The following is a 16,448-nucleotide window of genomic DNA, read 5'->3' on the forward strand; positions in this document are numbered from 1 at the left end:
TATGTAAGATATCTGTAATAATGCCTAAAATAGTAGGTCTTAAATGGCAATTCTTAGTAAGAATTCTTTGTGTAGAATCTCTTCTACCCTACTACTTACATCTAAATTATCATTAGTCCTGTTAAATGGTTTCTGAATTATCTTTCAAGTCTTTTTCTTTCTTTGTTTACTGCTGCTGTCCAGCTGGGGATCCTCTGTCTTATTCATGATGTCAAAAATTTCTCTCTCATTTTTGCCTTTGTATAACCAACTCTTACCCTGGCAAATAGTGGGAACTCAATAAATATTCATTGAATGAGTGAAATAATGGTCGAATGGTCGAAGTAACCTTGTAGGTGACATCCAACATTGGGTTTTCACTTTATTTTCTAATTTTTTTCACAATACTTCCAATTTGTCTTTCTAAAACACATTCTGAACAATTCATGTTTCCAGTTAAAACTCTCTTTACGGCTCTCTAATGTAGGTTGAAGGTGAAATATATGAATATAAAAGGCTATGCACATAAAAGGCTATGCACAGTCTGTTATGGTTATAGTTATATCCATATGCAATCCCACCCCCCCAACACACCTTCGATTTCCCCCTGCAGTTTATGTGCTAGCCATGATAAAGTACTATGTACTCCACTTCCAAATTCTCTTGCCCTTTCATGTACTTTTTCTCTGTTCATGCTTCCTGTTTATCCGAGTAAAGAGAAGCCATGAGGTAGAATGTTAGCACCCTTGTTCTGGAGTCAGTTCCCAGCTTTGTATTAGCTATCTGACCTTGGGCGAGACTCCTAATCTCTCTGCAGCCAGTTTCCTCATGTAAAAAAGAGAAAAAAAATGGGGTTGTTGTGAAGATTAAGTGAATTAATCTGTATAAAGTGCTTAGGACATTTGCTGGCATGCCATATATGCCTAATTTTGACTGTTGTTAATAATCGTGGTCCAAAATTATGTAACTTATATTACTTTTACGTTGCTTACAGCACCAGAGATGACTAAAACAGTAGCCTTTTCTGTTTATCTGAAAGGAAGTTATACACCACCTGAATTGGAAGGAAATGCTGTCGTTTCTTATTCCAGACCAACAGGTAAACAGTTTCTCAGGAATTTCTAAGCCTAATTACTCCTTTTAAATTAATGAAATTACGAGTTAAATGTTTAAGTTAAGATGGAAAAACACATTTAAAATTATTATTAGATGAAAAAATATTCTTTTCAAGGGTTAATTAAATTGTATGTCAAGTTACTTTTATGTGTTATGAATAATTAGTGATAAGGCTATTTAGCTGATTTCTACATGTTTGATTTTATCTTTTCAATTAATACCAAATATGATAAATTTTAATTCCACTAGAAGAATGGTATCTAGTCAGACTTCATTTATTTGAACTAAATAGAAAAGTCTAGTCCTAATTAGTGAAAAAGACTATTATGGATTACTCTAACATTAAGGCAGTATTCAGAGTTTCAGGTACTGTTTTAGTAACTATATAAAACTCTTTAGTATCTTACATGTTAAAATATTTAAGGGACAGATTTACTAAAATTTGATGTGTATTTTTTCAAGAATTTCTTTTTAGATTAAAAGGTTATCTTTAATTGAGATTCAATTATAAGTTTTAACTTAATTGGGTCCAATTTTATAGTTTTTTTCCTCTGTACAGTGAATTTTCCACAGTAACAGTTTGTTAATTAGATAAAAATAGTCATTGCTTTTAAAAAAGGTTTCAATGTAGCATAACTGATAATAGAGTACTTCAGCAATGTTGCATTTTGTGTTTTTTAACCATTTCTATATAGTTTTCTTAGTTTTTCCCCTCCTTTGATGCCCACTTTGCTTATATAACAATGTTTTTAATAACTGTAGTTTTTATTTTGTCTAAGTGAATTTTCTGGCTTGTGCATTAGCAACTCTGCTCTGAGATGATTTAGTACATGTTTTTAAAATCTGTTTCTTCTGCTTTAAGTAATTTTGCTTAAAGTTGTTGAAAAAATTCATTTTTAGCCAGAAGTGACCCCTTTAACCATTTACCTGTATTTTCAAAATTCGGGGTTACATAAATATTTTATGTTTAAATGGCTTTGAGAAAGCTGGCTTCAGAAAGAAATATGAAACTTCCACAAGGGATCAAGGAATGAAGGACTTTCCAGTGGGATATTTCTAAAAAGAACATTGCAATTTTCAGTGTTATTTTAATTTTGAGCTGTGAAATAATAGAGTAAGAAATATTTGGCTAAAATCTCTAGATTATTTGTCATTAATTGAGAGTCTCAATAATCATAAGCATTCTTATACTTTTTACCCTTGTTATACTTTGAATACGCCATTGCAGAGACTATCGATGCCCTAATTCAACTCGTTATTTCATTCGTTTTCAAGGAAAAGTAGTGACACTGGTTGAAAAGAAATTTAAAATAGAGAAATGGGTTACATAGCAAATGGACAAAATGCTGAAAAATGCATTATGAAGTTGCGAAATCAGTCTGTGTACCTATTGTTGCATATACCATTTTTGACTGTTGTGCTTTTCTACAGATAGAATTTAAAAGATTGTGAATTATTGCTATACCAAAGAGGATAGGCATTAATTGATTGAAAGTTAATTATAAATTAAAGTAAAAAAAAAATGTCTGTGAAAGTAAAAGAATACCAAGGCAAGCCAAAAAATAAAAAAATAGAAAAAATAAAGTCGTTACTCCATAGTATCTAGTGACTGAAATTATAAGCAAGACTAACTGGGAATATTAATATTATTGTGCTTTTCACTTAACTTTTTATCCCAGCAATTCATTTAATGCTCTTGGTGTCACATCTGGTTTGCTCTTTAGCTAGGTCACATATCTTTACCTCTTTTTGCCACATTTATACTGGAATAACAGTCTCATGGACTTCTGAGAATGAAGGTACAAATATATTGTTAGATTTCATTTATTCACGTTTTACTCTTTATTGTGGATTGAGTTAACTCATTTTTATTGGAGAGCCATTTATCAGTTGGAATCTTGAAAATTTTAATTTATATTTTTAAGCAGATGTGTATTAGATTTGTGTTGTAATTTTACTACAGATAATTTATTGTGTTCTTTCTTTCTACCCCTTTTTGCATCGACTCTGATGGACAGATCGAAATCCTGATGGTAAGTGAGAAGATAATTTAGAACAAAATGAATTTCACAACTGAAATCTGGTCAATGAATTGAATTAACTCTTTTCATGGACTTGTATTTTTACTGTAGAAGCCTCTTTTAGGATGATTCAATTCCTTGATCTGGCTATGGAGAGTATAGTAGATGTTTCTTCTCATAGAAACTTGTCATTCATTATTAGTTGTTTCAGAGTCATGAGAAAGAATGAAGTTCCATGACTCTTGAAGAAATCAAAGGTGTCATTGACAATTTATTTCTGTAAATTATTGGTGATTTACCTGTATGCTCTGTTATCTTATTTTACTAAAATAAAGAGGAAGAAAAAAAAAGGTATTTGTCACTGAATTCTAAATGTCTGTTTCCATGTGCCTTAACAGATCCACCTCTTGTCTGATCAGAATGCCATGAGCACTCATTCTGTAGGCCCATTCCTCCTCTTGTTTAAAATTTGTTGGGGAATGTCATCAAGGGTCTGAACCCTTGAACTTGCCCGGATCAGTGTTCTTACTCATTTTGTTTTCCTCAAATCCTTTGTTATAGCTCTATTATAATACTTCTGAAAATATGAATTTCATTAAGTTTGTTAATTAGTTTCTCCTAGTAGATTTTGAGCTCTCTGAGAGCATGGTTCAAGCACTCATCTTTGAATTATGCGGTATCAGGGTACATTATAGGTACTTTAAAGGAACCTCCTATTTTGATTGTTTTTTCTCCTCGACACAGACTAAATGTGATGGTTTATCTTAGTTTATTAAATATTGTAAGATAAAAATTGGATAATATTAATTGGTAATAATTAAATAAAATACTGAAAATAATGGCAATATTTACTCATGCAGTTTTAGAGATGCTAAAAGGTGAGTTGCATAGTATTTGGGAGGTAAAAGTATATGAGAGGTATTTTAACAGAAATATATGTTTATATGCTTAACATACAGCATATTTGTCAAATTAGAATTTGAGTGTCACATTAGAATTTCAAAATGACGTATTGTTATTAATGAATATTTATATTTTACTTTGCAAGACTGCATGTAACTTATAAGATTTTGCATTAACTTTTGTAAATTACCATATTATTATTTAAGTGACTTGTTTTAAGTTTTCAAAAAATTAGTAAAGGTATTATTGAAAGAAATTTATTCCCTCATACTGTAAATTCAGCCCAACTAAGAGAAAACACATTATATATGGAAATTTTAGTATTTGAATATAAAGCTAAAGCTGATTTTAATAATCTCTTATGAGATGTTTTAAAATTATAATTAAGCTTTAGGGAGTAGAGTTGAAATATTCAACTTCATATAGCAGGCAAGAAAATATGTGTCCACTTAGCTCTTGCTTTACACACAAGGCTTCAGATTTCAAAGACCGGTCCATTTTATTGGCCTGATCTGTTCTGGTTGTATTGCCGATAAGCAGTCTTGCTTTTTACATGTGGAAAGAGAGAAGCAAATGAGATTTTACGTTGTCCCGTAAGAGTTAGTCTCCATTATTTCTGCATTAAAGTTACATGACATGGGCAGTGTAAAACATGACTGCAGATGGAGCACAGTACGTAGCCAGACATAACAGGAAGGGATCAAGGAAGTTCTGGCTACCAGACACTGCTACTGCTTTGGGTTCCTTGTTTTCAGTATGAAATGACTCTAGCAGGCCCCAGGAAAGAGTTCTAAAGGCATTATATAGATGTGTTATACATATGTGTGTGTGTATATATATACCTCACAGTTGAATTCAACTGTGAGATATATATGTTCTTTTCACTCTCTTTTTTTAAAGCACATTTTGGCTTCCCTCTTGACAGTGATACTGGGCTCTCGGGTGTGCCAGGTGTAGTTGGAATTCTCTTCCTGGAAAAATTGTTCTGTCAGGAGCAGTTTTGATGTGAATTTTCTAAGTGTTAAATAATGTTGTGATTAATTGCACCATGGTAGTTGCGACTGTTCATTTCCTCTAGTAGGCTAGAAAGGAAAGTGTTTGAAGGAGAGGTGATTATATTTGGTGAAAAACTATGGCACAAAGTCAGTCTGATGAAGGAATAGGCCGATATTTGAATATTATAAATGACCAAATTTTTCTTTTCTCTCAGCATAACACTCAGAGTTAAATAAACCAGATTTAAAGACTGTTTGCCAACTACATAGAGAAAATATTGCTGATGGTATGCAGTTAGGACCAATTAGGTCCTACTTTCAACTGAGCTGAAATTGAAAGCTAGTTGAAAAATCTTTAAGTACATGTAATTCTTTCCTTCCATATTACAGATACATATACCTCTACGTTGTCTCTGGCTTTAGGTTCTTAGATATAATCATAGCTGGAAGAGTAATTGGTAGCTAAATTTACATTTCAAGTTTCTCAAGAAAATATAAATCACAATAGCAACGTGCCTGTGAGAAACCCCCTGTCTAAATACTAGCGATTGTATTTCGAAACGCTTGATTTTAACTTAATGGGAAGTAGCATAAAATATTGGCATTGTGATTTTTCTTTTTAAAGATACAGTTTCCTTAAACTGGTTTCTAAAGGATTCCGTATTCTTTTTTCCCCGAATGGTAAAACTTTTCAGGCTGCCATCATTTAAAAAATAGCCATAATCATTTCATTAAGTATGAGTATCATCATTTTTCAAAGTAATGTTTTCCAAATGTCTGTGGAGCAGGTTTACAATTCCTTGAGAGAAAAGACATTCCGGCGGGGTTCTACAAATCATAGCAATTGCAGACCATTGCCCCGATGTGTGATACTGTCGTTAACTGACCGGGCTGAACTATGAATTGAGGTGTGGTGTATTTTCCTTCCCGGGTTTATTAGAACTTGCAATCCATTTATTTTAATTCCTGAAAACATGTATTGCCCACCAGTTTCTTTAGCTCTGGGTTCTTGGTGATTTAGTAATAATCTTCAAATATGTAGACTCCGTAACATAAGGCTGGTGTTGTTGATCATGATTAATTTTTTTTTTTACCACAAATTCAGTCAGTACCTGGTCCAAGTAAAATAGTTACAGTGTTAGCAGTATATGTTTAGAAGAACATTTACAGTCAAATTATTTATGAATAATTATCTCAGACTTTAGTTCAAAGTATATAGAAGATAGTTTCTTTTTGTGCATATGCAGAATCATCAGAAGATAAAGCATTTTTCCCATTATTTTGTTCATTAGAAATTAAGGAAATGGAATAGGTTTCAGTTTCCTTATTCTTTCCAGACTACATCCATTAATTGAGGCTGTAATTTATATATTGTAGAGCAGCCGTCCCCAACCTTTTTGGCACCAGGGACTGGTGCTCCTATGAGAATCTAATGCCTCATGATCTGAGGTGGAGCTGAGGTGGTGCTGAGGTGGTGATGCTAGTGCTGGGGAGCGGCTGCAGATACAGATGAAGCTTCCCTTGCTTGGCTGCCGCTCACCTCCTGCTGGGTGAACCAGTTCCTAACAGGCCACAGACTGGTACCAGTCTGTGGCCTAGGGGTTGGGAACCCTTGTTGTAGAGGAAACATATTAGTTGGTATATTTCTGTAATTGGGGATATATGAAATATTTGAAGTTAGAAAAAATAATGCTTTGTAATATTTTTTTGTGGTCAGTCATGTAGTTGTGGTTTGAGCAGTAGCTTAGATCATGCTACCATAATATTTTGAGTCAAATATTTCATCATTGCAAAGTTCAAATACACATGCTTCTGATACCTCATGGAATGTCAGGAAATAATACCTGGGACTTTTATAAGAGCCACCAGTTAAAATTTGCATCTAGGATTCCAGGAGAAGTGAATTTAACAATCTGTTGGTTATGAGCAAAAAATTAGCTATGTAAAATTTGATGGATAATAAATTATGCTGAAGAGAATGACAAATAAACTTCACATGTTCTCAGAAAGTATTTAATTGACTTCATATATCAATGTGCTTGCCGTTGTTGATATTTCATTATCCTAGTGAATAAATTATACTGAAAATTATACTCCCAGCTTAGATGTAGAGTAAGTCACACAACTCCAATTGGCATTAACAAAATACATTGCTAATTCTAGGGCTCCTACTTTGGGATCATGTCCCCAAACTTTGACTGCTTCTACTTTTTGCTGTTTTTAAACTGCTTACTGACTCCACTCTGAAGAAATAAAGGCATTAATGCATGGATCCATCAAGTAGAGTAGAACATTTAAAATTTTCCATTTCTCTTCAGAAGTATACTAAGATATAGATTTCTGTACATTATCTTTTATCTTATCCAGTTGAAAATAGAATCCTAGAATAAAAGGAGAGAAAACTAAAGTTGTAGAATTGTTTTTCTAGATTTATAAGTAGAAAATCTAATTTGCTTTGGTTTCAATTTCATTCTTTGTAAAAATATTGAAAGGAATGATTTTTAAAAACTTTTAATTTTGACATAAAATTCTTCATTGCTATTTATTGTTCTGTTATCTATTTCAATATGCCTGTATACATAATGAAAAAATTTGACAACTGAATGACTATGGAAGCCTTTTAAAATGTCACTTAACAGCGATATGTAAAGTTAAATGTATTGAGAAAAATTTCATTCGTGTGAAAGTAATATTTTTAATATTAATGTATAAAATGACATGAGCCTCAACAGAACTTCAGTAAAGCAGATTCTTCTTTCATGCTCATAATTTATTGCAAATTGTTAATTGTAATGTGGATTTTTCTTTTTTTTTAAATTTGAATTTTTTAATAAGTAAAAAAACTAAAGGTTAAAAGAATTTTTGGGGTAGAGACCTTAGATATGGTCATACAGATATGGTCATATAATCTTTCCGATAGAAATTTCATATTCATTATTCATTTTAGATGGTAGTCTTAAATTAGGGGCTAGAGCTTTGAAGGTCTTAGTTTAAAGATAGTTCAGTAATTGAATATACCTGTACGTAATGTTGAACTTTAGTGCTTTTTACAATATGATATTATTAAGGGCAGAACTCATACCGCTGTTCCACTTTAAGATTTTATTTTTGCCTTGTACTTTTTGACAATAATATAAAGATATGGATTATGATAATAATTTGTAGTTATTTCAGTTAGCTAAATGAAACGGTCAGGCAGCAAACTTTTAAGCTAAGATATGTACAAACTATTAGTAATACAAATTGTTTTTTGGTCAAATTTGTCAAATCTATGAATCCACATTTCTCTTTTTCTATTTCAGGCATTCCTCGAGTTATTCAATGTAAATTTAGACTTCCCCTGAAATTAATCTGCCTACCAGGTCAGCCTTCAAAAACTGCAAGCCACAAACTAACTATTGATACCAACAAGTCTCCAGTCAGTCTTCTCAGTCTCTTTCCAGGTAGGACTTTTGAAGTGACATGCCTATAATATCAGAAATGTTAAGAATTTAGAATGGAATCCTTCATCAGCAGGTAATGAGGGGTAATTATCAGATAATTGTTAAGTCAGAATATAAAAATGCCTCAAGGATTTTTTCCTCTTGTTTGCCTGTTCAAAGGCAAATAGCTTATATCAACAAAGTAATAAGGTTTACCTTTTAAGTTTGATTAAAATTATTATAATCATTATTTTGCTTCAGTATTCAGAAATGAAAACATCAAATGTTTCTTTTTAGACTGTGGAATTTTTTACCTTAGAATGTAAATATTTATTATTCATCTTCATTGTAGGTTTTTGTATATGTACCTTTTTAAAGTGTATTTTTATGCCCCTGAAAATTAATCTCATAAGTAGGTGCTCTTTGTGGTTCTATTGTCTTGAGCAGCTGGAGGGGGCAAATGTTCATTCTCTGTCTCTGATGGTTTAGAAGGGGCTCCATATATAAAGCTTGAATATCACAGTGAACATTTGGGGTAATTTGTGAAGGTGTGACTTTATCCAGGTGTCAGTTTTTCATTCTGAGTAGGTTAGGAAAAAGAGAGGTGTTGATTGGATAAAACACCTTGGTGTCTCGTCTATTCACTTTCTTGGTGATGGGGTGGAATTAAAAAACAAATCTGGGAATTAAATCAACCCTTTAAAATCCTTCATTAAAATTTGGCACTGTCGACTCTGAGATGTATCCTCACCCTCGCGTTAGTGGCTAGGAGTTAGAACACAGAGAGTATGTCTCACAATGATTAGAAATTTATGGTAAGTCAGCTTTTGTGTTATTAACTACTTAAAGTGCTTAAATTTATTTCTCATGAATTTGAAGTATTTAAAAAGCTTTATTTATATATAACTATGAAAAACATCCAACATTGAATGGTCTTTATTATAATTCATCTATTCTTTAGTTTGAATTGAGTAGGTGCATGTATATGTATGTACGTGCGAGTATATGTATGTACCTATATATATATACGTATGTATATATATAATTAGCAAATAGTTTTGTACTTTTGGTTTTCCCTTCATTGTAGGAAAAACCTCTCCTCCACCCTCCCCTCCCTTCCTCTTTCCTCTCATTCCTTCCCTTCCTTCCCTTCCCTCTTAGTCAATTTTCTTATAACAAATTTGGATTATAAAAAAGGCATAAAGAGTCACTATCTTTATAACATCTTGTACAAAGATATTAGTTCCTTGGGTCTCCTATGCTATCCTGGGAATTTAATTGGAAATAATATGTTGCACACTGAATTTATTGGTGCCTTTGAAAAAGACCCTGGCTTCTGAGTAGTTGATCTTTACTGTAGATAGATGAAACCCACAGAAATTGAATAAAAATGCATACTTTCGACCAGACAGGTAATCTCTATAAGTATAGATTAAATAAGAAATACTAAAGAAAGCTTAGATGACTCATCCACTTTTCTCCTGATTTAGGGCTCAAGTGTCTTGATGACATAGGTTATCTTAGGTTTATCAGCATGTATTTACTTCTTCCTCATTTTAGAAATGGGACCCAATGATAAATTAAAAACAATTTTTCCTTAAGATCCAGTGTATGTGATAGAGCGTGTTCTCTTTTGGAGTTCCTGGAGTTTGCTGTTTTCAATGTATAGATCTTACAAATATTTTGTTAGATTTATCCCTAAGTAGTTAATATTTGATGGTATTGTAAATTGTGTTGTTTTATTTCAGTTTCAAATTGTTCTTTCCTAGCACGTGGAAATAAAGTTGATATTTATACATGGATATTATATCACACAGTATTGTTAAACCACTTAGTAGTTATACTAGCTTTTTTGTCGATTTAATCAGATTTTCTATGTAGATGATCATGTCATCTACAAATGAAAACAGTTTTACGTATTGCTTTTCAATCTGGAGATTCCATTTGTATTTTACTTTCTTCTTACCTTGGTTGGAACCTCTGGGAGGATGTTGATAGAAATGGCGTGAGTGAACATTCAGTCTTTTACCATCGAGTGTGTCTTAGCTGTGGGTATTTTGTTGATGTCCTTTACCAGTTGAGGAAATACCCTTCTATAATAAGTTTGCTGAGAGTTTTATCAGGAGTGGATGTTGGGTTTTTTCAATACCTTTTCTATATGCAGCAGTTGAAATATTTATGTAATTTTCTTCTTTACTCCATTAATAGGTGGATTACATTGATTACTTTTTGAATGTTAGCCCAGTTGTACATTCTTGATATAAATCACACTTGATCATGATGTATTACCCTTTCAATATATTGATGTATTTAATTTGCTAAACTTTAGAATTTTCACGTCTGTATGTTCACGAGGGATATTTATAATTTTGTTTTCTTATAATTATGTGTCATAAATGTGGAGTTTATGGAATGAGTTGGGAAATATTTTCTTCAGATTTTTTGAAGAGTGTGTAGAATTGGTATTATTTCTTGCTTGTTGTTGTCTTATGTTTTACATCAACATATATTATAAACCTTGTAATACATTGTTATGAATTTTGTTTTTTAATATCAATATAAACACATGCCTTTAATTATATTTGATGTGTTTCACTCCATTGCAGTTATTTTCTTTTTTGATATTAAAATATTTTAATCTCTGGCTAGTGCTAATCCCTTTAGATTAGTTCTTTCACCCTTTTTATACAACTCTACTAGTCACCGATAGTTTCCTTGCTTTTGTTTTAGGTTTATCTTGTGCATTTCCTGCCTCAGACCTAGAATGAACCAGCAGAAGAAAGAGAATTAAATGATTTCAGAGTGTTATTATGAGGCAGAGATTTTAGCGATTTGAAGCTACGATGGAAATCAGTTAAATTAGTTCATACCTGGGCTTTAAACATGACTAGTGACATAAAAAATACGTGTCATAAACCAAGCTTCCTATTTCACACGTTAAGTGTTTTGCCTTATGGTTTCGTAAGGTGATTTTTTTCTTCTTTGTAGGCTTTGCCAATCAGTCAGAAGATGATCAAGTGAATGTAATGGGTTTTCGCTTCTTAGGAGGTTCCCGAGTTACTCTTCTTGCTTCCAAAACCTCTCGTAAGTAAAACCATGGTATTATTGCTTTGATATTTTCTGTTGAGTTCACTGCATCGCAGGTCATCATCACATCAAAGATTTCTGCAAAAGGTGTTATTTGGTTAAATATTGAAAATCAAGAGCCATGGTATGAAGTATATAGGACATAAAAGTTTTAGAGATAGGATCCTGTTCTATTAGAGATAAGTAACTTTGTGTGGGGATGAGGAGAGTTAGAGAAATTCAAATAATTGAAAAATGTTTTTGAGATAGGTATATGGTAAATTAGATTATAGGGACTACTAGAAACTGGAGTTAATTTTGATGCATGTGTATATTATATATATTTTTTTGGACATTGGCAAAGATGAAGGTGAAAATGAATGACTTGCTGAGACTCTTCTCTGTAGAATGAAAAGTCATAATTATGTAGTCAAGTTTGAATTTCAGATTTAAATATGCTTTATTGATTTGATTGCTTCATGTAATAGTTGAAAATACTCAATGGAAAACTGACTTTCGATGTATATAGGGTACCGAAGCTATTAAACTCACTGAGTTGTGTGCACCTTCATAGGAATAAAGTAAAATGTTAAGAAAGGAAGTGTTTAACAAGTTTTAGGAACACGAAGGGTATTAGGTAGAATAAATGCATACTTGTGTGTGCAGTGGGCTGTCATTTTCTACTTATGCATTTGCAGTTTTATTTTTCATAATCAGAATATATAGTAAAATAAGGACATATCCTTTTTTGAAAGATAAAAGTGTTAGCAGGAGGAACATACACACATCCCTATTTTTAGAAACTAACAATTTTCTGTGGCTAAAATCAGAACAGCTTCTAGAATATATAGATTGGCGACTGGTCAAACAGAAATGGATACAAATAAGAATTCTTGAATAAGGCACAGAAATAAAGATAGATCTGAGAAGAATGAGAAGATTCTGTACTTTTCATGGTCTTTGTGATTCATCATGATTGCAGTCTTTACATTGGCACCATTTTGTTGCGATTAGTTTTAATCTTCACTTGGATGATGGAATTATTTTGGTACATTTCTCTTTTTAAAACTATTTTCTTTAAACTAAAAAATTATTGCCACCATTTCCTTGGGAAATTGTACACATTTGATTGATTTCAGTTGACAATGCTGTATGATGAATATGCAGTTGGACCATTAAAAAGATGCAAAAAGTTATTTTTTGTGCAAATAGGGATATTTATGTCCTAGTGCATTGTATCTATTATTCTTTAGGTAAAGTAAATCTTAGAGCATTGCTTTGGGTCATGATTACTTAACCATTATCTAAATATCACCCAGTATTCAGGTATATAACTGATTTATTCACATTTATGTAAATATATGGCAGTGCCTTGACACAGCTGTAGTATGAGCAGACAGACTGAAGAGAATAGGACAGGATCTTTTAAATAAGGAACCGAAATGATCTGTGTAAACTGAAACCTGAAAAGTAGCCATTATAATTCCCTGATGGTTTTTTGGCTTCAGTGACACATAGAATTCTACCTAGGAAAGGCCCTTGGTGATGAAGGGAGATAGGCATGAGGAAAGTACAGTTTTCTGGGGTTGAGGCGGATGTCGGTACTCTCTCCTGCTCTACTGGAGTATTAACTCCCAAGAAAGGAATGAAGTAATTTGTACCCAATCTGTGTTTGGCATTTTTCTTTTCTGTGAAAGGTACATAGTCTTTTTTTTTTTTTTTTTTTAATAAAGTTTATTGGGGTAACATTGGTTAATATAATTATATAATTTTCGGGTGTACATTATTATTTGACATTTGTATATTCTATTATGTTTACCACCCAAAGTCCAGTTTCCTTCAGCTACTATATATTTGATCCCCTTTACCCACTTCACCCTCCCCCTAACCCTATATTTGACCTCCTTTACCCTGTCAACCTCCCTTTTCCTCCCCGACCCCACTAGTAATCACTACTCTATAGTCCTTTGGTAACCACTAGTCTATAGTCCATGTCCATGAGTCTCTGTTTGTCCTGCTCATTTGTTGCTTTTAGGTTTCTATCCCACATATAAGTGATATCATGTGATTTTTCAACTTTTCTAGTCTGGCTTATTTTGCTTAGCGTGATTATCTCAAGGTCCATCCATGTTGGCAGTACTTCATCTCTGAGTAATATTCCATTGTATATATGTACCACATATACATATATATATACACGTATATGTATACCACCGCTTCTTTAGCCAATCATCTATCATAGGACACTTTGGTTGCTTCCATGTCCTGGCCACTGTATAATGCTGCTATGAACATTGGTGTGCAAATATCTTTTCAGATACGAGTTTTCAAGTCTTTGTGGTAAATACTCAGTAGAGGGATTGCTGGATCATATGGTAGATCAATTCTTAGTTTTTTTGAGGAGCCTCTATACTGTTTTCCATAGTGGTGGTACATAGTCTTCAGTCTAGAAATCCAGATTGATGGAAAAACCTTACTTATGGAAAAAACACAGCATTTCTTCTCTAGTAAACAGTCAAGTGCATCATATGTCATATAGAGATACCCTTGGATCTTGGATAGTATTTTCTGTGGGTTCCACATATTCATCTCTTTTTAAAACCTGCTTGACAATCAACCAAGCCTTGAAGTGTGTTGTATGGTCATTTTAGTTCAATTTCCTGATTTGGAATAAATCAGCCAAAACTGACAATAAAAAAGTGAATGTAGCTCATTGTCTCAGATATTAAATCACATTCTCTGGGGAACTGTATGGATTTTTATTTTCAGAAAGTGTAGTACTGCTTTAGTGTAATTAGAGTTTATTATGCGAATTCTGGAAAACGAAGCACTAGAAGATAAGAATGTTTAGGAAAAATGTTCTACGCTAGCAAAATTTCTGAAAATGATTTCCACAGTCTTAAATTGAAAATAATAAGACAGATGATGGCTATGTCTATTACCTTGATTGTAGTAATAATAGTTTTGCATGTGTCTGCATAGCTCTGTATTAGTAGCACTGTATACATTAAATATGTGCTGCTTTTCGTATATCAGTTATACCTATGTAAAGTGGTTAAAATTGACAAGACAGGTCAAATTGCATGAGATCAAATATTTTTATAATCAGAATTGTAAAATATTTCTACATTAAGTCAATTACTTGAGTGATTCAGTACAGTGGGGTTCCAGAAGAAACATACTACTGCTTAACTATTCCTGCCACGCCATTTTCTTAAGATTTAGATCCACATAGGGATTTATTACTTCACACAACAGACACTCTCTCTCTTCTCCCTTCTGCCCCTTTCTGTCTCTATACTTTTCATGGTTTGCTTCTCTCTAGCTCTATTTTAATTTTTATTTCTACTATATCTATTTGTACCTCACCTTGTTCCATTTGTTTCTTAAAGGATTTAAAATAATTTACAAAAATTTTCACAGTACGAAAGGCGGAAATAAATAGCTGAAGGAAATGGAGAAAAGAGCAGGAAATTAATGAGGACGGCACTAAGAGCAATCTCGGAACTGTGTGCTGTGCTACAGGCGAGGTGCTAGCACCTAAAATCAACAAGGAAATACTTTAGTTTTAATTTTCAGAATGTTCCAAAGATACAATCAAACCAGTTGTTAAGGAGGTGCATAGCCTTTACTGATGCTGAGTCCAGGGTAAAATTTCTCTTCTGAATATCACAAAGACACCACATTCTTCAATAATGTCTCTCTAGCTTATTTTTATAGTTATAATACTTATGTATTTATAATTCATGAGTAGCAAATTTCATAGAGCTTTAGAAATAATGATAAAACTCAATTTACTGTATATAATTCTGAGTGCAAATCAGTGCAGTCTAAGCTGCAGCTTAGAGTATCTAGTATTGCACAATTTCAGGATGTAGTGTTTTCAGTAAGAATTGGACAACCAAACTCAGTAATTCAGCAGTGAGATGTAGCTGGCAGGAGTTGTGGGTTTTGTTTTGTTTTTAAATGAGCAGTATTAGAAAAAAAAAATGGATAAAGAAGCTGTGGAACAAAAAAAATGTCAATGAACAGTATTAGAACATGTTTGAATATTAGTGGAAATGACTGAGTTAAGTGGGAAGGGCTGCTGATGTGGATGGAGCAGGGGATCACAGAGCAATGAAGTCTTTGAGGAGGAAAGAGGGGGTGGGACGCAGAGCTCGCGGGGCAGGCATTGGGGGTCTAGAGAGGGATTGAAAGACAGGCATTTGTGACTTTGCTGTGATAAGAGGGATTGGATGTAGGTCCAGGGGAACTTTGTAGATTTGTTCGTGGAAAGATGAGGGAGCTTTGATGATGTCTAAATTTGAAAAAAGGTATGACATGGTATCTTGGAGAATAAAAAGGCAAACTCATGAATAAGGCAATATTGACTTTCCATTTGAGGTTAGAGATCCTGAATTTTGAAGTGAAATCTGTCATCCTTAAAGCGATTTTCCCTGGGAGTAATTTGTTTATCAGCATCTAAGCAACTACTCAGGGCTGGGATTTTTTTTTTTTTTTTTAAAGCGCTAATTTGAAGAAAAGGAACTGCAGCCTGTGAGACAACAGATTTAGGTAGCAACCTAAAATGTGCTCCAGGGCTGGTATTTTGAAACAGAGAATTGCAGATAAAATATTTTTGTGAGAATGCTTGTCATAATGGACTACCAAATCTATTGATAAAAAGAGAAATAAAAATTAGAGAAAACTGATACATGGTGAAAAATTAATGGGTTCACTGGATCATAAGTCTTGTGAAGGTTTAAGAAGCGAAATTGGCGTTACAGAGCAGGTGAACTAGAAGAACATGTGGTCAGAGAATGAATGAACTGCAAATTACGATGATGAAAAGCTCATCAGACGAGGTAGGACCTTTGAGAAAGTGGCTTGTGACCAGTGGAGACAAGGATTCCAAGGAAATGAGATATCACAGTTGTGGATATTGAAAGAGCCTGTTTGATGTT

The 16,448-nt window shown here is 33.1% G+C and overlaps 1 protein-coding gene across 1 annotated transcript in view; it reads left to right on the top strand.

Annotated features, from left to right (window-relative positions):
* Nucleotides 1-16,448, top strand: part of BBS9 (Bardet-Biedl syndrome 9) — a 396,362-nt gene that overhangs the window by 170,432 nt on the left and 209,482 nt on the right. Inside the window, exons 13-16 of the mRNA XM_011362511.2 lie at nt 974-1,078; nt 3,114-3,128; nt 8,317-8,457; nt 11,425-11,520. Coding sequence (XP_011360813.1) covers nt 974-1,078; nt 3,114-3,128; nt 8,317-8,457; nt 11,425-11,520 — 357 coding nt within the window. The remainder of the gene's footprint in view (nt 1-973; nt 1,079-3,113; nt 3,129-8,316; nt 8,458-11,424; nt 11,521-16,448) is intronic.

This window comes from Pteropus vampyrus, unplaced genomic scaffold (genome assembly GCF_000151845.1).
Source record: "Pteropus vampyrus isolate Shadow unplaced genomic scaffold, Pvam_2.0 Scaffold75, whole genome shotgun sequence".
In the NCBI taxonomy this organism is placed as follows: Eukaryota; Metazoa; Chordata; class Mammalia; order Chiroptera; family Pteropodidae; genus Pteropus; species Pteropus vampyrus.